At 36.0% G+C, this 23,113-nt stretch overlaps 1 protein-coding gene across 1 annotated transcript in view; it reads left to right on the top strand.

Annotated features, from left to right (window-relative positions):
• The window catches only part of LRP1B (LDL receptor related protein 1B), a 1,366,825-nt gene that overhangs the window by 491,804 nt on the left and 851,908 nt on the right, over positions 1-23,113 (top strand). Inside the window, exon 8 of the mRNA XM_058664204.1 lies at positions 2,599-2,856. Within this exon, the coding sequence (XP_058520187.1) occupies positions 2,599-2,856 (258 nt within the window). The remainder of the gene's footprint in view (positions 1-2,598; positions 2,857-23,113) is intronic.

The raw sequence follows: 23,113 nt of genomic DNA, 5'->3' as shown, positions 1-23,113 counted from the left end.
ATGTCCAAAACTGGGTCAGGCCAAAATCAAAAGTCAGAAACTTCACCCGAGTCTCCCACAACAGTGCAGGAGACCAACTTCTTCGCACATCTTCTACAGCTTTTCCCGTTATATTAGAGATGTTTTGGCCAGCACATGAACTGGATTCTGGCTTAGTAGACAGTAGTTTTACTCACTACACTGCAACAGTGACACCTGTACTTACATGTCATTATTACTATTATTGTTGTTGTTGCTATTGTTCTGGTTTTTTACTCTGTGATGGTTTATGCACTTACAGTAAAAGGTATGTGTACTGTCTGCAGTAGGAAGAAACTTTTAGGGTACAGTGTTTATTTTTTTATCTTTGTTTCATTATTTTTGTTTCAATAAATCAAAAATGTTGAACATTTTTCAAGGTATAGGGGAAATCCTGTGTCTGTATTGGGAGATTTACAAGGGGTTCAAGGTTCAGACATTAAGGAAGGCATTTGGGATGCATTTTAGGATTGGGGTTCAAAGCTTGACAGTAGAGACTCCGAATCACCTCCCCTGAAGTACTTGTATCTGAGGATAAGACAAGCAACCTATAACTCCTACCCCTAAATAAGAAATGCCACTAAAGAATAGTCACTAAAACTTTAGACTTGTTTACTTATCTAATCATGCTTTTGTACCCCTTCACCAAGTTCAATATGATGTTCTGATCAAAAGATTAAATTCTTAGTTACCAGTGTTTCTCTGAATTTATTTACTAGTTAAAAATGATATTTTGTTGTATTTCAGAACATTTCTAAAGAAGCTTACCATAGATGAGTCTGTGTCATTTTCACATATGCAGAACATTTGTATTGTGTAATTATTAGGTTCTGAGCACTTTTCTTAATTCTAGATATACAGTGGCAGAGGTAAATAAGCAATGAATGTAAAGTATAAGCAATTGGGTCAGCATTGCAACATAACAAGCAAAGCCACCACTTACGACAATATCAGTGCAAGTCCTGGTTGTTCCACTTCTGATAATGGCTTGAGGAATGCAATAGAGTACCAAGTACTTAGCTGTCTAATTGGTGGACCTGAAGGAAGCTTCTGACTGCTGGCTTCATTTTACTTGAGCTCTTGCTCTTAAAAACATCAGGAAACCATTTGTCATTCTTTCTCTCTCCTTCTCTCTGCAATTCAGACTAAGTAATTACTAAATAAATGATTAATAACTAAATAATAAATAAACTCTATGTTTACTGATAATAACTGCAAAAGAAAACAGTAAAGACAGATAGAATACCAGGGCTTATACAGTTAGAACTCACCCATTCTGGTATCAGGAATGCCTCTTCTAAGAGGAGGGAGGAACGTGACCTGTTCAAGGAGCACTAAGAATTGCAGTGTGTATGGAGAGATGAAGAAAGGCTAGCACAGTAAGCAGATGAGGGCTAAGATGCAATAGGAGTGCAAATATGTTAACCCCTCAGATTCTTGGAAAAACCATGGCTTTTGCTCTGATTGGAATGGGAGCCCTTTGAAGAATTAAGTAGAAGAATGCTTTTGTCTATCCTATGTCTTCAAGACATAATTCTGGTTATTTTGTGGGGGTGCATTAAAGAGGATAAGGGCATCAGTGGAAATGGGGAACCAATTGGAAGTCCGTTGAAATAATGTAGGTGTGAGATAATAGCAATTTGGATGAGGATGGAAGCAGTAGTCACTGAAAACAGGTAGGCTTTCTGATATGCTGATGTCAGTGCTGGAAGTATTTATTGATGCATTAGATGTGGATCATGAAACAAGAACAGTTGATTTTCAAATTTGTTCTGTTCCTTAGCATAATGTTATTATGCATAAATTAGCATAAATGTTACTCTGAATATGAGTAGCTAAATGCTCTGAGTACTAGCTTTGTATGAAGATCTACTGTTATTTTCAATCAGTTATTGAGAATGTGTTCATTTAAAAAATCAACAATCCTAATGTCAGCAAAGCTGCATTGTTCGAAATAGTGATACAAAACAAATTTATTTTATGTATAGAATCTTGTGTTCCTGAACACAGGGAAGGAATGTGGAAGGAAGTGGCTAGTAATCATAATCTGGTTGCTAAGGGAATGTCTGCTTCTTGTTTGTTGGGGTGAGTCAGGAAGCCAGTGAGGCCAATGTCACAGCTGTACTTTTTACATGAGTCTATGAGCTTTGTATGTTCCACTCCAGAGACTATTTCTGACCTCTTCCATTCATCTCAAAAGGAATGCCCTTTTTCACAAAGGAAGCCTGGAAAATTGTATGGAAAGGTCAGTCCAAATCCATCATTATTGTGAGAAAAACAACCCAAGGCATTTCCTTGATTTACTAGCAATGAAAGTAAATAGCATTGCCTTCACATTGAGACAACATATTATGACTAAAGAATAAGGAATACAAATGCCCAGTGAAATATGTTTGCTTGAGGAAAGGGAGCTGAAATAGTCAGCAAAGCATATTCATGATTGAAAAGTAGCTTGGTAAGCATTTTTAAACGATGTGTTGAAAGTGTAAGAATCGTTTTTAATGAATAAGGCAAGATTGTGAAGCAAGACTAAGAGTGACTGTCATCGGACTCACTTCCTTTTCTTCTGTTTTATTCTAGAACCGACAGAGAGGCCACCTATGTTATTAATTGCAAATTCTGAAACAATTGAGATTTTCTATCTTAATGGAAGTAAGCTGGCAACCCTGAGCTCAGTCAACGGAAATGAAATCCATGCTCTGGACTTCATTTACAATGAAGACATGATTTGCTGGATTGAATCAAGAGAATCTTCATATCAACTCAAATGCATTCAGATAACAAAAACAGGGAAGTTAACAGATGAATGGACAATCCATATTCTCCAGTCCTTCCACAGTAAGCATTTCAGTTTAAATATCTGACCATGTTGTGCTTTATAAGGTTTCACTTATAGAGTGGGAGCCAATTTTAAGAAATCCAGCACAGCTTATGAATGTCAAATATACATACATACATATATTCACATACACACCCATATATATGGAGAGACGGAGAGACGCTTATTGAGGTGTCACCTAGCTCAGCATTGTGATTTTTTTCAGCTTGGTTTGTCACAATGTGTTTGTGGAAGTGTGATGTTTATGAGAAAGCAAGAATCAGAACTGCTGAATTTGATATCTTTTAAAAAATCTTAAGAACCATTTATGTTGATTGCTAATCACTACCTTTGCTGATATTTTTAAGCAAGTCAAAATTCTTCGACATCCTTTTCAATAGTTACTTGTGATTTATGGTTTAGTTTGATTTCTCATTTTAAAAATTTGATTAAGAATGAAGATTCTCTCCTAAATATCACCATAAATGAAATTCTGTTGTACACATACGTGTGTGTGCATGCACACAATAACACACATATTCTCACTTTCCTTCTCTTTGCTCATAGGAGTATAAAGAGGTTTGTATGCTTGCCTAGAAAAGGCACATATATCTTATGTCTCCTGTTACCTTAACACACACACACACACATCCACCCCCACCCCCCCATTACAAAGACCTCTAAGAAAGAATTAATAGATAAATGAAGAAAAGTGATATCGAAAATCAAAAACAAGCATGGATATAATTTTCAGATGTCCAATTTCTAATGGATTGCAGTTAATAATTAACTTTAATGGAAGTTTTTGTTATAGTTAAATGAAAAAAAATGTGATATTTGATAATTGTGATCATATTCAGTAACTCACTGGTGAAAAAAATGTATTTTTTTATACTGAAGAAAAAGAAGCAGTCCAACACTTTGTAGAACCTAGTAATATAAATAAAATAGTTGATAAATAATTTATGTTGCAAAAAAGAGACAAAAATTCTAATATAAGCAGTATATTTTGGCTATTTCATGGAGTCAATGGGAAAGCGACCATTTATAACAAATAGTAAATAGTAATTGCCTAAAATTTATTTTATTTTGAAAACGGAAGGAGTGAGAGAGACTTAAATGCAGAGAAGTCGTCTGATAGTTCATTCCTGATATGTCCACAATGCTGGGTCTGGGCCATGATGAAACCAAGTACCAGGAAATTTTTCTGGTTCTTCCACACAAGTGTAGGGTCCAAAGTGGCTCTGCATCTTCCTCAGGACAATAGCAGGGAGATGCATTGAAAGTACAGCAGCTGGTACTAGAACCAGGGACTCTGGAGTGCTGGCATAGGTGATGAGTTAATATCCACATCATTGTACCAGCCCCAATAAATATTTTGGTAGCAGCAAAAGGAACACTTTGTCAGAACTGACTTAGCAAAGAGCTGGCACTTAAGCAGAATGTCTTACTCTTTCCTGCCTAAATGATTACATCAACTAATCTAAATGCTTTTGTTCCCAGCATCCTCAATCCTGGGTGGTCATATAGCTAGAATATTCGCTAAAAATTACGGTTAAGCTCTTTTCCAAGCCTACTTATACCCACTACCCTTCTCCCTCTTTTAAGATTCATTTATTGTTATTGAAAAGGCAAGTTTACAGAAAGATTTTCTGACCACCTGTTCACTGCCCAAGTGGCCACAACAGCTATAGTAGAGCCAATCAGAAGCCAGGAGGCAGGAGCTTCTTCAGGGTTTTCCACGAACAGTGCAGGGTCCCAAGGCTTTCAGTGGTCCTTGACTGCTCTCCCAGGCCACAAAGCAGGGAGCTGGTTGAAAGTGGTGCAGCCAGAGCCAATATAGAATCCTGTCTTTTGAAGCAGATGATTTAGCTACTGAGCCATCATTCCCTGCCTTTGCCGTTTTTTATTAATATGCAATATATCACTGTAAGAACAGCAATTATTATTATGGATGTTTAGTATCCTAGATGTTTTATTTCAGAATAGGTTTAAACTGATAAAACAAATTTTAAGGAATTAATATGAGGGGTTCCCCCATGCTCCTTACCTGACTTCCTTGGTATCAGTGATATTAGTGTCTCATATTAACATATTTCACAACTAATGAAACACAGCCAGTTTCCTTTTTGTAAAGAAATTCAAACTCTCTTATTCTACCCAGCCTCTAGTAATCACAAAATTACCACTCTGTTTAGATCAAGGTACTCCTTCTCTCCTCCCCTCCCGTCCCCTCCCGTCCCCTCCCCCGCCTCTTTCCCTCCCTCACTCTCTCCCTCCCCTCCCTCCCTCCTGTCTTTTTTTTTTTTTTATTCACAGCTTTTATTTGTTTCTGTTTATTTCAAATTTTACCTCTCACTTATAGGGGGAAACATGCCTAGCTTGGTTCACTGAACATGATATATTCTAGTCCCATTCTTTTTATTACAAATTATAGTATTTCATTATTTTTTGGCTGAATAGTGAATATTTATGTTCACTTTCTTTATGCATTTATCTGATGATGAGCATCTTGCTTTAGTCTATATTTTGGCTTTCATGAACAGTGTTGTAAATATAAAACTAAGTATGAACTTTAATATTAAAACTTTTGGGGTCCCAGAATGATGGCTTCATTGGCTAATCCTCCCCTTGGAACCACCAGCATCCCATATAGTCATCAGTCCATGTCCTGACTGCTGTATTTCTCATCCAGCTCCCCTTTAATGCCTTGGAAAAGCAATGCAACATGGCCCAGAGTCTTGTGATGCTTCTCCGGTGTAGGAGACCCAGAAGAAGCTACTTGTTCCTACGTTAAGATCAGTTCAGCTCTGGCTGTTGCTGCCATTTGGGGAATGAATCAGTGGATGGAAAATCTGTCTTTCCTCTTTGTAGATATGCCTTTCCAACAAGAGTAAATAAATCTTACCAACAATAACAAAAACTATTTGGAGTGGCACTTGGTATTATGACAAAGACTATGATGTAACTTAGAATGCTTGCATGTTGTGTTAGAGTGCTTAGACTTGAATCTTAGCTGTATTTCACTCTAGTGTCCTGATAACATGCACAGGAGGCAGCATGTGATATCTCAAGTACCCGAGTCCTGTCACTCAGTGAAGTAAAGCTAGATTGAGTCCCCAGTTTTTCAGTTTAGTTTGGCTTAGTCCCAGCTGTTCTCTCACAGAAATGTGTTAGAGGAATAAATTCATGAATTGAAAGCCAACTGTTTTTAGTAAATCCTGCAAAGTGCAAATTCGTGAATACCTAAGTACTTGTAGGAATTGATCTGTTACTTAGATTGTATTTAATTTATAAAACAATTCTCTACAAAGTTAGAATATTAGGAAAAAGTGATTTTAATTAGGCAATCCACTCGAATTCTGCACAAAATCTTAATGTTGAACTATAAAAACTAAGTTTATTGGAAATATTTAATGAGAGTAAATACTCTTTGAAATCAAGTTTAAGTCACACAATTTCATAGTCACTTAAAAAGTGAGTAAATACGTGGAAGTAATTGAATGATGGGCGCGGGGCAGGGGTGTTGGGAGGGTTGGGCTCATCTGTCACTGCTTGTAAGCTATGCATTTATCAGCATGTCACAGAACAGCTGCCATTGAATATGATGGGCTTCACATTCACCATGACAGTTTGTGAGCTAATGATGAAACTGAAATATTCCTTGCATGTATAATTACATAAAATCTGTGCCATACCATGTAAGCAAAAATAATGAACCGATGGAAGTCTGAGTGAATACCTGTCACTGGTCTCTGTTCTAATGAGTATCTCTTTAGCTTTGCAAACATTTTTAGGTACTTTGAACATACCCAAGAAAACATTGTTTATGTAAAAAAAATATATAAAAGCTTTATTTCACAAAACACTGATGTGAGGGGAAAGCCACACATTGTGTATCAGCCTAACTTTCCTTAAAAGCATGCACAAGGATATAGTGGTAAACATTGTAAAACTTTATTCTATATCTCATCCCATTGAATACCTACTATTTGGGGTGAAATCAACATATACAGTGCTTTTCCCATCTTCTAGTAGATGAAATTTTAGCTCAAAGCATTCAGATTTAAAGACAATGTAAATGGGATATGTGAGTTCTTTCTTCTACACTAGAAGGGTAAATCTGCCCCCAAATGTTGGTATCTGAATTTTACTGGATGTGCTAAAAAACATTCTGCAAATAGAAGTGATTGTCGATCTCCTTTTATGGATAACAAACTGATTTTCTGAGAAAATCACAGATATTATCTATAGGTTTGGGTTTGGGTCAGACTTCAAAAATTTTTTTCTTACCATCATGCCACAATTGAATTGTGGTTTTTTTTTTTTTTGGATTGTTTTTGAATATTCAAGCCAGGATGCTTAGGTCCATTATTAATTAAAACACTTGTCTACAAAACAGGTTTTCTAAAAGAGAAACATATGTATATTCCTCTTTGGAGGGAAATCAGAAAGATGAATTCTAGAAGGCTATGCCATTTGAAGATTCATTTGAAATACAGTTAGAGAGAGGCACATATGGAGACAGGATTTTCTATTTCCTCGTTTGTTCCTTAAATGTCTTCAATGGCCAAAATTTCCATTTGAGTCTTTCATGTGGATGACAGTGACCCAAGGACTTATGCCATAATTTGATGCTTTCCTATGTGTGTTAATAGGAATCTAGATCAGAAGTGGAGCCATGGGGATGCAAATTAACACCCATACAGAATGCCAGCATCACAGGAACAGCCTAACGCAACACACCATAATGCTGGTCCTAAAGAAAATTGTGTTATTTGAAAAAGTCCACCAAATGATTCTGATATTACTCCCTTGAGAGTGCTACCTTTACAACTGAGAATCATTCTTAAGCAATATTGTCAGAGATTGAAGATGGACCTAATAATATGATCAATAAATTATATTGATCAAGAAACTTTTGGAGAAATATTAGCTATTATTTTTCATATTGTTTTTTTCTCTAAAGATCCTCATAGTCATATATAGCATTTGAACCTGGAAGTTGAATACATTTAGGATAAATTTGGAATTTTTATAGGAAATATTTATTTTTATTAAAATCTTTGCACAAAGCACCTTGGTAGCAGCTAATTGTTTCCCCAGTTTTCCTTGAAATGTCTATGGAAGGCTATGGATATGCAAAATGAACAAAAATGTTAAGATTTACAAAATGGAGGACTATATTTGTATCATGAGGGTGAAGTACGTGAAGATGATTAAGATGCACAAGAATATTTTCTGAGTTAATCCCTTTTCTTTGGAAGATGATTCAGAACCATGTTGTGATCTCCCAGCTGGATAAGGCGGCACCTTCTTTCTATTTCTATATGTGATTCTGAAAACTTTGACTCACTCTCTCTAAGGTTCTGATTCACACTGGTAGAGCTTGTCTTGATCCATTTCTGGGCTCAGCTCCGGTCCAGTAGAGTGTGCTTGGCTTAAAATAAAAGATTTCTTATTCTTCATGGACTTAGCTTCTGAATTAATGCCACTCACTCATTTCATCTTCTTACTTAGATTATTTCTGTATCAACTTTAATTTTCCATGTGAATTTTTGTCTAGATCCACTAAATCATCCTTGGTTGGATGATTGTTATAAATTCTCAAATATCTGTTTTATGTTGATGTATCTCTACTCCTTAACACACAAAAACCACACACTGTTGAGGGACAGAATTTAATGAATGTTCATTTTATTTCTCAAGGAAACCAGTTATTTACCTCATTACTTCACAAAACCAAACAACATGGATAGTGTTTGCAATTTTATAGATGTATAAAGTAGCTTATAGGTGGCAAATATTTTCTAAGATAATAACCATTCAATATCATTTGTGATTAATAATCACATTTCTTACTGTTTCTTAAACGGATGCTTGGTTTAATATGTACCTTTCACTGTTTCATAAGTATGCTCCATTAAGGTATAATTTGACAAATATGACAAGAATGTGCTCTTAATATAAATACAAGCAGAGTTTTGGGAACAAAAATGAGCCTGGAACAACAGAATTTTTTTTTTTCTGGGGCAATAATGGTTCCTTTTTCTTTTATTTTAGCATGACAGATTTTAATATTGTTTGTTGTGATTTGATTCTTTCTGTCAATCATTCTTGAGGTTCAGAACTGGTCCATCTTTTCCAGTGTGCCAAACTCAGATGGTGTGCAGATTACTTTATTTTCTATTTTTATTAATTTATAGAGAGAAGGTTTCCTATACTTCACTGATACACGGTATCTTCTTAAGCAATAGAAATTCAAATTCCTGGGCCTGGCGGCGTGGCCTAACAGCTAAAGTCCTTGCCTTGAACGCACCGGGATCCCATATGGGCACCGGTTCTAATCCAGGCAGCTCCACTTCTCATCCAGCTCCCTGCTGGCCTGGGAAAGCAATTGAGGACGGCCCAAAGCTTTGGGACCCTGCACCCGTGTGGGAAACCTGGAGGAGGTTCCTGGTTCCCGGCATTGGATTGGCGCTCACTGGCCCGTTGCGGCTCACTTGGGGAGTGAATCATTGGGTGGGAGATCTTCCTCTCTGTCTCTTCTCTCTGTATATTCGGCTTTCCAATAATAATAAATCTTTAAAAAAAAAAGAAATTCAAATTCCTAATTGTGGCAAGCTGTACTAAGTTCAGACTTTGTAAGACATCTGTGGAACTTTATAGTGACATTTTGATGTTATCCATTGGCATAGAATTATGTAGAATTGTGACATACATTGTTCTCTTCACTTTCATATGCTGCTGCTTAACGTATATGATCATTTCCTGGTACTTATTCTTTATGAATGTCTTTACCAAAAGCATTGCAGATGTATTTAGCTGTCCTATCTCAAACCTGAGAATTCATACTTTCATTCTTGGCCAGAGATGAACTCCTTTAACACTGGATCATTCGTTTTAAGCCTTCTGTGAAAAATGTTCAGAATTGGTCAGTTAGCAAGATTGAGGATTTAATGATAATGACTATATCATTTTACTATTTTACAAATAGTCATTATCAAATAATATTTATCATTTGTAAAATACAAAGTCATTATTTTTCAAATAAAATGACTCAGGGTACATTTTTAGTTTGTGGTAGATTGACTCACTCAAAAGTGACTTTTGCCTATAAAGCCCATTTTCACTGAGGATATTACTACTCTATTCCCAGAGATTCTTATTTTTTTATTTACTGATATTTTATAAGCAAATATATATTTTATTAAACTGCAATTGTTAAAAACTTCTCATTTATCACATCTTCATTGTAACATTAGAAGTAGCTTTTGTGTAGTGTTTTTACTTAGCAGTTAAGATACATTTCAGGACACCTATATCCTATGTCAAGTCAGTGGATTCAATTCCTGGCTCCTCTACGCACAGCCTGGGAGGCAACATGCAGTGTGAACGGTTGGTTCCTGCCTCCGAAGTGAGAGACTCCTGCCTTGAGCCTGACTCAGACCTGGCTGGCCTTTTACTATCATTAGATAGTTAGCAGGCAGAAGAGGGTGCTCATAAAATTATAAATAAATAATAAAGTGTTCTGTCTAAAATACATTGACAGTGTCTTCTCCGAGACATGACACTGTGCTTGCATGTAGTATGGCAAAGTGTAATTAACTATGTAAAGATTGTCAACAACAATACAATAAAATAGATTAAAAATAAATAAATAAATGTATTAGAAACGTGTAAAAAAAAGTGATATTGTCATTTCATGGGGAGGGTGTGGTCCATGAAGCTAAGTAAAATGGTGCATTTCAGCTAGAATCTTGGAATTTCAGCAATGAGATTTGATTTCTAGTTTGTATCAGATTAGAATAGTTAATAGTGACAAGGGTGTATACATGTATTTCAAGAGAACTTTCAGAATTCCTGTCTTGATAAAATACTCTTCAAGTTACAGCACTTCTACATTTATATGAGACAAATTTGCACTTAGATAGCCATTAAAGATCTTGAATGCCTGGAAGAGGAAAGGAAAAACAACAACCAAATAAATCTCTAAGTGCTTTTTGCTGATATAATTTTTTCCTTACTGTTACTTGTTTTGGGGCTGTGGCAGCTATTACTGTTTTATTTTTGTTTGGTAACAAACGTGAAATTTTCTAATGCAGGAATTAGAGATTGTTAGGCGTTAGTATTGGCACTGAGTTGTCTGTTTCTTCAAATATGAAGGTGATTTCAGAAGCTCATGGAAGGAAAGATTATTTTCATGCAAAAAGTTTTGAAATCCATGCAGATTTTTTTCTTGGTATGCATTTTCCTTCTTCCAAACTCCTTAAGTGTTTGGTTTTCAAATTTTTCTTGTACTAACATAAGCTTCTTTTAAATATTCTCAGATAAGATACAAAATGAAGGTACAAGCATTCTCCCCTCTAAATTGTGCTTGATGGCCACACAAAATATTCAACATATTATATTTTTATCTGACCTCAAATATCTGCTCGTTTAATGCACCAGTTATGTTAATCCATGTCACACTCTCTTGATGAGTTACTCACTGTGTCTATACCTGATACACCATGGTATTGTATAAGTTTACTACATCTACCATCAAAATATTGAAGGCGACATTCTCTTTGCAGCATGAATAAGTCATAAAATAGACTTGAAATCCCTGTTTTATTATTGAAGCTGCTGTTCTATATCTTGAAAGATTTTGTTTTGATAAAAGAAATAATCATGTACTTTGATAAAAACTAATAATTTGATAAAAACTAATAAGAAATTGAATGGATTATTTCTGATTTAATTTTCTGTTTAAATATATTTATTAAAACATTTTACTTTCCGTTACTTATTCTGTGGATTTTCCTAAGAGATTTTTGTTGAATAAAAGGCGTGCTTTTACCACCTCATATTCCTTGATCTTCACACATTTTTAGACATGCAGAGAAGTATACAGTTGTTAGGGACTTGTCAGAATTAGCACCATGCTCTAAAGGGACTTGTCAGAATTAAAGACAGTCAGCAGTAGGAACCTAATTCACCAAAAAATTCTTAACAATTGGCATATAAAACTCAAGATATTTCTTATCTTTGTTTAGCATAGACTTTCCTTAATTGATTTGTATGTGGATACTTTCTTGGTGTTAATTAAAACAATTTAATTAAAGATTAATTAATTAAATAATGATGGAGAGACAAAGGGATAAGCCGAGAATAGGAGAGACAGTTTGCCAATCTGTGGGTTAATTCCTCAGATAAATGAAACAGCCAGGAATGGACCAGGATGAAGCCAGGAAGTTTTTTTCTTTCCCTACAACGAGTGGCTAAAGCCCAAGTAGTTCTGCCATGTTCCACTGTGTTCCTAGGAATACTAGCAGAAATTTAGACTGATAAAAGAATAGCTAGTTCACAAATCAGCGCACTATTACAGGCTAACAGTTTCACAGGTGGTGGCTTTTGCTGCTATAAACCCATTAGAGCTATATTTTCTTTCCTTTTTTGTTAGTGAGTCTGTGTGTTCATTGTGGGTGATTATTTCTAAGCGTGTGATACAAGTAACATGTGTATGTCTAATACATGTTGACATTCTGGGTATTTATTGTTCTATGTTATCTACCTCAAGAACATTGTTTTGACTCTCAGGGAGAAAGCCTATCGGTTATATTCTTATATCACTTGCATATACCTTCACTGTAACTTTGTTTATAAAGGCTATATGTACAATGAAGGTAGAGAATATTACTGTAACAATATTTTAAGGTATTCTCAGGCTCTCAAGTAAATCTAATCTGTACAGCCCAGTTCCATATGAATTTGGATTGTAGTGATAAAGGCAGAGGTTGTTGCACATGTGTAACTCAGAGAAAATGTGCAATAAATATTTAGGTGAATTTTAGTTGAAAAAAGACCCTAACCTATAGTATCATCTGTGGTAAAAAAGTGTAACATGTATGTGGTCAAGAACTAGCATAGAGAGGATGTCAGTGTCAAATAACTTCTGCTTTAATAATAAATTTTTCATCAAATTGAAAAGGACATGGTAATAGGAATTATTTATTAACACCTTGATTAAATTGTGAAATGGTGAAAAATGATGATGAATCATTATGCAAATGTTAATGAAGGGTGAACATTTGACCTCATGGGTAAAATAACAGAGGGACTAATCCTTTGCATTGCTGACGTCCCATTTGGGCTCTGGATCAAGTCCCATCTACTTCACTTCTAATCGAGCTCCCTGATTATGGCCTAGTGAAGGATGATTCATGTCCTTGAGCCCCTGTACCTACTGGGAAGACCCAAAAGTAGCTCTGGCTCCCATCTTTGGAGCAGCTTAGCTCTGGCCATTGCAGTCATTTGAAGAGTGGACAAGTACATGGAATATCTCTCTCTCTTACTGTATAATCTGCTTTTCAAATAAACATAATTGAATCTATAAAACTTGAGACAACCTCATCCCATGTAAGTATTTGGATTGAAAGGCTGACTACTTGGGATTGCATCCTCCTGGGGTAGTAGACTTTGGCAAACAGAAGGTGATGGCTGAAGCAGCTTCTCTGCCAGCAGTGTGGATAGTTAGACCCTGGACATTTAGGGCATGTGTGGTGTGAAGCACCAAATGTAAGATCTTTCTATATGTTCTTGTCTCTCAAATAAGTTAATATTTAATAAAACAGGAGCACACACACACATATATATGCCTGTCTATCTATATCATTAAACATGGAAATCTTAAGTCTCAGTTCACCAAAACTGCTTTCATACTGTGCTCTTCAGAATTCTTTTGGGTTTAGTCTCTTAGATACCATGATGCCAGGAAATTTTTTTTGGGTAGCTTCTTTTGGTAACTGTATCACTGGCCAATCCTGTCAGTAGTGATGAATTAGTGGCCTGACATTCTGGTTCGTGGGTTAGTTATCTAATGTGAGAAGATATGAACTAATTTCCCCAAATCTGATAAGTCTTTCATAAGCAACTCAAGTAAGTAGAGTTCCTAAAATTGCAAATCTAGTAATTAGATCTTCAACCGGAATAATAAGTATGGTATAAAAGTAAATAGGAAAAAACTTCATTATTTTAATATTGTGGTGAACCTTGATGTATGTAAGCTTTCTGGTGTAACATGAATGTGTGCTACATGTGCAAGTGTGAAGTATATTGAGTTTGTTTACTGAAAGAAATTTGTTTTCAAAAGGAAATGGCAGGCAAAAACAGATGTACTATTGTTCAAATACAAATCTAATTTTGCAGCTTTAAAACAAACATGGGCACCAGTTTTGTGGCATGTATGTTAAGCCTACGTCTTCATTGTTGGCATTTTGTATGGATACCTGTTTGAAGCCCAGCTGCTGTACTTCTGAGTGAGCTCCCTGCTGCTGTGCCAGGGAAAGCAGTGGGGCATGGCCCATGTTTTTGGGCACCTTCACCCACATGGAAGACCCAGGTGACATTCTTGTCTTCTGGCTTCAGACTGTTTCAGCTTTGGCCATTGCAGCCATTTGAGGAAAGAACCAGCAGATGAAAGATCTCTCTCTCTCCTTCTCTCTGTAAATGTGACTTTAAATTTAAAAAGGAGAGAGAGATAAATCTTGAAAACAAATCTATGATTCAGAACATGATCTTCAAATGATTAGAATGTAATGAATCTTAACAACTTCATTCATGAAAATATTCTTTTTCATACCCGAAGGAGATGTTACTTAGGTTATTGTGGTTTTAGAGAATCTTGCATTTGCTTAACCTAAACACACACACACACACACACGTGCGCGCACAAATAATAGCAATATCTCATGTGGTTTCAAAGACCATTTCAGCTTATATGTACTGGTGAGAATAGTTATTTTTCAATATGAAATTCCTCTCTTAAAATCTTTGAGGTTTTGTTTAAAAATGTGTCAGAAATCTGGAGTTTTTAATGTAAAGGGTTGCAAAACAGAAAGTCTGTAATTACTCCTTATGGAAGATTTGTTGTCTGAAAGAACAACTTATCCAATATCTCTACATGAGAAACCTTCAAAACTTTCATGAAACATCGAATTGAAAGATAAGGATGGGCATAAAAATTCTGAAGTCCAAGTATTTTTTCCGATAATATTTTTCATAAATAGTGTGAAGCCCCTAGAACACTAGATTTTGTGCAGGAAACAGAAACCTCACCATTGAAATGTTGTCACTGTGCTTGTAAAAATGCTGAAAGCTGTACCAAACAGAATTCCAGTATGTTCCTCGAGAAATGACATGCAGAACAATGTAGAACTTCAGAAACCACTGTCTCTGAGGGTTGTCTGGGACTATGCTGGCATCTGGAACAGCTGCTGCCGTCACATTAGCAACAGCCTACGGATGCTCTGAAAACTAAATGAAAAGGAGACACCCACAGCCATCATACACAGATTAAACAGGTTTGTGATGAAACGAATGCCATTACTTATGAGACTCACACTGCTTCCTGTCACCGGAAAACTGAGTAATAAACATTAAAACAGTATTCCAAGTATCTGTCTTGCTTACTAAAATCATGCCTGTCAGATAAAAAATTAAAATGAGCAAAGACATGGCTTTATTTTAACTTCTAAAAATTTCTGAATATGCACTCTTGTATGTAGACCTCCAGCCTCCACATTTTCAGTCTTTGCAATGGCTAATGGTCTGCTTATTCACTGTGACCCTTGTGGCAGATGTGGACGAAGCTTCAGGCTTTGGCATTGCCTAGAATGGGACTGTTGTGATCGTCTGGGGACTGATCATTCTCTCTCTCATTCATATTTCTCTCTCTCTCTCTCTCTCTCTCTCTCTCTCTCCCCCCCCCCTTTCCCTCTTTCACTCCCTTCCCCCTCCTCACTCTCTTCTATCTCTCTTCTCTCTCTCACTTTCTCCTTTGCCCTTCTATGGCTCTCTGCCTCTCTTTAACTCTGACTTTCAGAATAAATACATACTTTTTTAACTTAAAATAAAAACAAACCCTTTACTTTGTCCTAGTTATTTATGAAAACATTGGAACAACTATAGAAGCTGATAGCTTAATTGTTTTCTTTTTTTGGAATCTTACAGATATCTGTGCTTTGTAATGTGGCTTCCAGGTGTATGAGTACAGGAGAGAGAATGGAGAGAAAAAAGCTCTTGATTTCCTCACCTTAATTTATTTTGCTTCATAATATATCACATTGTGGTTTCTATAACTTCATATCTTTCTTTGGAATCACCAATTTCCCTGAAGGAAACACTTCCGTATTTTCTGCAAGATGCATCATAAAGCCCAATATATTGATTGCTCTTCTTAAGTGATTTTTTGAAAGTCATCAAGTGTACAGCTTCACTCATTTTTATCAAGGAAAGCTGAATGTATAACAAAATGTGTCTAACATAGAAGATAAGAATACTGCCTTTAATATCCCTTCACCCCTTCACCCCTTCGCCCCCCCCACCAACCGTAGACCCAATCTCTCTCACTGTTGCTCTTCCTCTCAAATAAATAAAAATAAATGATAAAATGTTAAATATTAAAAGGCAAAGCAACAAAATTCTCAAAATTTTATAACTCACCATTTTTTTCCACTTAGAAAGTATTAGGATTTTTTTAGAGACTTATTTAATGGCTTAACTTATTTAGTAATAAAATGAAGGGAAAAAGAAAACTTGGAGTAATGGGCAATTTAATTTCAAGATATAATTGTCCTAAACTATTTCTTTACCTATCAGCAAAAATGTATATAGTCATAATTACATGAATGGTGTATATTGACTAAAAATTGCGATTGTGAGACGATGAGGAAACTGTGCTATACCTGTGTGTGGATGGGATTCAAATAAGAAAATACAAGTATTGTACATAGAAATTTAATAGGTTATATATAAATTTGAAAAATTTAGATATAGTAACATAGGCATTCCATGGAAGGGAATATGCATAATTGAAGCAAGTAAAACAATTGGGATACTGTATAGAAAGCTGGAAAGGAAATTGCTGGTTTACACCATGCTATACTAATGGAGTATTTGATTGTTTAAACCAGTACACTTTGGATATTTGATTTTAAGAAGCATATCTAATCATTTAATCTACTGGTTTTACAACATAATTACCATCAAATTTGCCTCCTCATCTTATTACTGCTGTAACCACTACTTCTCCTAGTATTTATTCATAAGATACAGATGCCGTCATTCCTGCACTTCACTTTTAGAACATGGCAAGCTCATTGCTGCTTGCTAACTCAGATGACTAGCATCATCATCTGTGCTCAAATCCAAAGGCGTCCATCCTAGGGTGACTCCCCTAACCAGTAATGTTTCCAGATTATTTTGTCTCCTCTGTTCATTAGAACTGTCCAACTCTTCTCGTTGGGAAAGGAACCATACAAGTTGAACCATCTTTAATCATGCCTAAATGTAGTTTCAACACAAGAACATACTTAAATTTTCAGCAGTAGAGGTACACAAGGATTACTTAAGGCAACCAATGCAGTTAAGGGTGTCATAGCTGGTCTACTTTATATATAGGCCTTAAAAAGGCCTTGAGTGTCAGTAAAATCTGTCTTATAAAGCTACAGTATTTTACCACTACAGTTGTTATCCTTTGCTGCAAAACAAATTACTGCAAGATTTAGTAACTTCGAACAAAGCAACTGTTCTCCTTTGTGTCAGAAATTCAGGAGTAACTCACGCAGTTACAACCAAGACATTGGCTAGGAGGATAATGTAGGACACAATGTATTAAGTCACTGTTTGCAAGGCCAGCCTCCCACATTTGAATGTCTATTCAATGTCCCATGCTCCTAGAAAAGTAGCAGATGATGATGCAATTTGCTGGGCCCCTAATACCTGTCTGAGAGACACATATAATCTTGACTTTGGTTTGATTCAGTCCTGGCAGTTGTGGTCACTTGGAAGTAAACCAACAAAAGTTTTTTGGGCTTTTCACATTTTTTGTTTTGCTTTTTTGTTTCTTTTTCTCTCCTTATCCATCCCCTGTTTCTCTGTTATGCTGCCATTTGAAGTAATAGTTTTACAATAAAATTGTCCGGAACTTCTGTCATTCAGTAGGTGAACTAGAGCTGGGAGTTGTATCCAAACTCACTATTGTGGTGTATGGAGGAGTTCCTCATTTCCTTTGGAACAAGGACCTGTGCACAGAGGAAGCTTTAGCATCAGATCCTCAAAGCTGGCTTTTTACCAGAAGGACTGAGTCAAAGAAAGAATGAAATAGAGCCATCATGCCGTTTAATACTTACTCTAAGGAATCGGACTCCAATATTTGTGTTGTTTCTGTTAGAAAGAAAAACAGAGAAAACAGCCCACATCCAGGTGAAGAACTTGGTCCACCTCTGGGAAGCAGACGTATCAGAATTTGTGGGCATTTATAAGAATCGTCTAACCTGCTGAATGTCTCTCTTATCAGTACTCATTTATTGCTGTATTTTGTACAAGACTACTTTCTTGCAGCTTTTCTTATGTCACAGTTACTAAGATACACGTCAAAAAATGACGACTCTTACTCTGTGTACTAGCTGTTATGTTTTGAATACCTACTGCACCACATTCTTACTGTTCGATATTTAATTCAATTACGTTAGCATTTTCTAAGCCAGAACTTTTATTTATGTAATGTAAGGATAGTGACTTTTAAGGATGTTAGTACCCTTAATGAGCATATACTTTTTTTTTTGAAGTTAGCCAAGTTGTGTTTATTACAGAATTTACTCTTCTGTTTTGACATCTTTCATGTAAGATTCGCCCTTGTAAAATACAGTAGATGTATGTTATTTAACACAATTTCACATATTCTTTGTTTTGGATGACATTTGCAGTATTATTCATAATAAGAAATAGGTAGAAAGTACCCAAAATATAAACTTGGGGAGTTACTCTTTCTATTATTAGGGAGTCAATCACATTATAGTGTAGTGGGCAAAGCACCTCTACTAGCCCTGTGACATGGACATCCCATGGGATTCCAGACCCTGATGAATGAGCATATACTTTTAAGCAGAGGGTTAGGCTGAACTAAATACATGAGGTGCTTTTTTTTTTTTTTTGTATAATATTGATGGCTTTTGATCCACTGTGGCTTCAGAAGAGTTTTGCCTGATACACAAAATGCTTGCAAATTTTCAAAATTAGTTTATCATATTAAAAATATTTTAACTGAAATAGTTGAATTGAAACATACTTTATACTTCTTTGAAGCAAAGAAACAGTTTTACATCAAATAGAGTGGCTGCAGCTGAGCCTTTCCTTTTTTTAGGTGTATACTTTCCAGCCAGTAATTGCAGTGGCCATAGTCTTTATCAATAAGTTTCTCTTTCTATATTGTCTTTGTAATTCTTATAGATGCTGAAATTTTGCATTTATGTCTGTTTGAAAATTATATAGCTAATGAACAGGAAAGTGCTGATGTATAATTTGCAAATATTAAAGGTTATAGGACCATTTACAAGAGATTCAGCAGAACAGTGAAGCCATTTCAAAGGGGTATAGATAAGACTGATAGGTTTATAATTAAGGAAAGAAGGCAAAAGTTCTTATAAAAGTTAGGTGTACCATTGGTTAATGACTTACTGGGCAGTGAAAGTGCAAACTTCAGGGTTGTCTTCTACTAGGTGAAAATCCTCTTTGTTGTTACTGGGGCAAAATGTTTGCAATTTATTTTGCAGTTTTAGAGCCTGAGAAGGCTGAAATGAAGTACCTAGTGCATCTTTCGCTCAGAGGGCCATCTTGGTGTGACCTCACATGGCCTTGCCGCCACACAAAGGCCATCTGTTTTTCATGTTTTGATTGTCTCAGTTTTTAAGGACATCTGGTTACAGCACCCTGGGAGCCACGTTTTAGCTTCATAGTTTTGTAGAGAACTTACCTTCAAATATAGCTTCTACACATTATGTAGATTACAACTATTACGTATACATTTGGGGATGGTAAAAGTCAGTCTATAATGCGAAGCACAGGTTGTTTCTATGTTTCACATTCACCATTTTCGATTTGATTATTTTTTAACTTGAGCTTGCATTTCAATTAAATTTTACTGGATATAGAATTATGCTGTTAGACCTAACAAGTAATGAACTTTAAAACTATGTTCATAGATTTTCATGTAAAATTTTATATTTTGCAATACTGTTAGTGTTTTTTACTTGTTCAGATATTGCTGATGTTGATAGACTTATTTTGTATTTCAGATAAGTGGTCAATATTTTTTGACCTTGCAGGGAGAAAAAGGAAAGTAAGTTTTGGCAGCTAAGAAATTGTGATTGTCCAGAATAAAAGCCGTTTCAAAGGAACCATATGATCAAAATCCCAGAGGATTCAATTTGTAGAAATATTAACAACTAAATTAATATAACAGAAGTTCGTTTATTTCTAGTAACAGGAAGCAAAAAGGGTCTTATTAAGTTTACGCATTTTTAGAAATGTCATAAAAATAGTTAATTCCAGTAATTTCCTTTAAACTTTGTTACACTGAAGCAAAATAGAATCACACATATTGCATGCTTTGCCTAGAAAAACACCTATCATACAATGCTCAAATCATTTACACATTTCTGAACTTAGAGGCGTAATTCATACTTTAATAACTCTTAGTTGCCTGGCTAGTTAAAAAAAAAAAAACAAAGCTGAATTTGTCCTGTTGTACCTGTAACCAGTCATAGAGAAACTCCACACAACATGGATTTGGAATGCATCCTGTATTCGCTGCAGCCCAGAGCAGGCTCATCCCTGCAAAGTTCTCTCCACCCCAAGTAGAGTCAAGGTATTTGTTTTTTTATGGCTAAAAACCACAGTAATCCATAAGAAGGAACAAGGAACATCCAGTTACATAAAAAGCAAGGGAGTGACATCTAAGTATTTTCATTTTCACAAGCTGATTTGTGCTGTTGCAGAACAATGCACAAAAGTATTTGGAGGCTTTGTTCTAGAGCACCAATATTGGGTCCATTCAAACGGAGCACAGAGAGCAGATCATTGACATAGGGTGGTGGAAGGAAATAGTTCTGCATTGCAATGCGCAGAGCATGGAGCCAGGCAGCTATTGTTTAATTCTCTTGCTCCCCGAGTAGTCAAGGATGATGGTTTCCACAGTGAGAAAATAGGGGTTTGGAGGTGCGTTATGTGCAAAGTTCCTGATTGGTCAATGATGCCGGAGTTTGTATGGAATTTACGATGGTCTCATGGGTCCCAACCCATGGAATGGGGTTATTTAAATGTAGTTCAGGATTTCTTTCCAGACAGTCTGGGCATTAAGATGCTTATCTAATGGAGAAGCAAGTAAGTCCTGGAGACTCACTCCAGCAAGTCAGTGAATTCCTTTTCATAAAAGGCAGGCATGGACACCCTGTGCTGATGGAGACATTGGGGATATGGGAAAGGAGGATTAGAGCCATGGTTAAATATTATAGTGGTTCTGGTTTCAGTGAAGAGGATGCTAGGTGCTCATCATGCCATCACTGTTACATCTTAACAGACTGGTTTCCATGTGCTAACTCTTCCTTGTTGCAGAATGTAACAAATTAACCTCTGGGAGCAAAGCTTTGGATTAAATTTCACCCAGACCACTGTGGGTGGAGGGTGGAGGGTGGAGGGTGGAGTTCACAAGGAATAACAAATGCGGTCTGCAGGCATTATGAAATTATTTAAGCTAACCTGTCACTTCTGTCCAATTCTCTCTCTCTCTCTCTCTCTCTCTCTCTCTCTCTCTCTCTCTATATATATATATATATATATATATATATATATATATATATATTAAATATGCACAAACACAATCCTCTCCCATGTATTGAAGAGACAGAAACATGAACCTTCTCCTACCCATCATAAGAGCCACGGCTGACATTGCTGCAACAACAACTAAGTGGAGAAAAGCATGTCAACTTATTTAATAAAACGTTAATGGCACTGGAATCTTCAGATCTAAAAACCCAACCCCCAAGGAAAGTGGTTGTTATTATACATCATTTCAATGAATATTGTACAGCTGTGTAGAAAGTGGATCAGAGAGAAAGGGACTGACCTAACTGTGATAAACTAAGGGATTACCCTAGTGAAGCCTACTTGGTCCAGTTCCTCTTGGCCTCTTTGGGTGGCATGTCTGCCTACTCAGTATGAGGCATGACCCCTGTGCAACATGGTGTGTCAAAGGTTTTCTTTAAGACCTGCTTCTACACAAAAGGAAGATTAGAGAATAAATCTTAGATGTTTAGGTTGCTTTGAAAAATGGAGTTGCTAGTCCTACACTCTGCTTTGGAAAAGAGGGATTTTAGTGTTTCTAATATTTGTTTTAGGGGAGAAAATCAGAGTGAGAGAAGTGCAGAAGTCAAAGAAACTTTGCAATTGAAGCCTTTCGATCTCTTCTGGTAGAAGTATTTCACACTTTGGGGGTATCATTTCCTGAGCCCCAGACTGTATTGCTTATGAGAATTCTTTGTCTAATATCCTGAATCTTAAAATGCATTATATTGAAAGAAAATAGAATCCTCAATTGCAACAGAGAAAGTTCTTCACAATTACTACTTGACTTAGCATGGAGAGATTTCATTGCTTTAAAATCGGATGGTTGGTAAGCATGATCTATTGTTTCAGTAGTAAAAAATAATTCAGACATGACAATGACTTGAAGTTATGAATGCTGTCAAATAGCTCTCTTGACTGAAATTGCAATTGCATAGATTTAGACAGCTGTATGCCTAGCATGAAGTTTGGTCATTGAATGGACTCACACGTACTTTGAGAGGACCTATAAAAGAGTGGATTCTGGGTGGTTACTGATATAATCATAGAAAAAAGACTGCAAAACAATACAAATTCTACATTTACAAAATTCTAGAGGAAGAAATAATTCAGACTTCTAACATTACTTGTTTCTAGGCTTCTTGCAGAAAAAAGCTCCTTATAGTTTAGGAAGCATTTAAATGTTTATGTTTCCATAAAGACTGTATGATCCATGAATGATCAATGGCCTACAAATCTGTATCCCTTGGGTTAAAATATCCAATTTCTGCTTATCGTGGTAGGACATGACAAAAATTTCCACCAAGTAGATGCTTATTCTGCCTTACTTTGACAATAGATTATTATGAATGATAATGCAACACTTGCATCTTTGTTAGTCTCTCTGTTAAGAGAACATCATTCACTGTAGCAGCATGCTACTGAGGGAATATTTTGATGTATGGAGTAGAAAAAGAAAAACAATAATCTTTTTACACTGCTATCTTAGATTCACTGGCTGGGACCAGGCGAATTAGAATAACAAAACCACAGATGAATGAAAGAAAATATACAAAGTTAGTTAATATACAATTTACATCTTGGAGAAACCTTCATAGGTAAATGTAGGCC

This window comes from Ochotona princeps, chromosome 5 (assembly GCF_030435755.1).
Source record: "Ochotona princeps isolate mOchPri1 chromosome 5, mOchPri1.hap1, whole genome shotgun sequence".
In the NCBI taxonomy this organism is placed as follows: domain Eukaryota; kingdom Metazoa; phylum Chordata; class Mammalia; order Lagomorpha; family Ochotonidae; genus Ochotona; species Ochotona princeps.
Note: the sequence above shows the minus strand (reverse complement) of the source record. Positions and strands in the feature narration are given on the sequence as shown.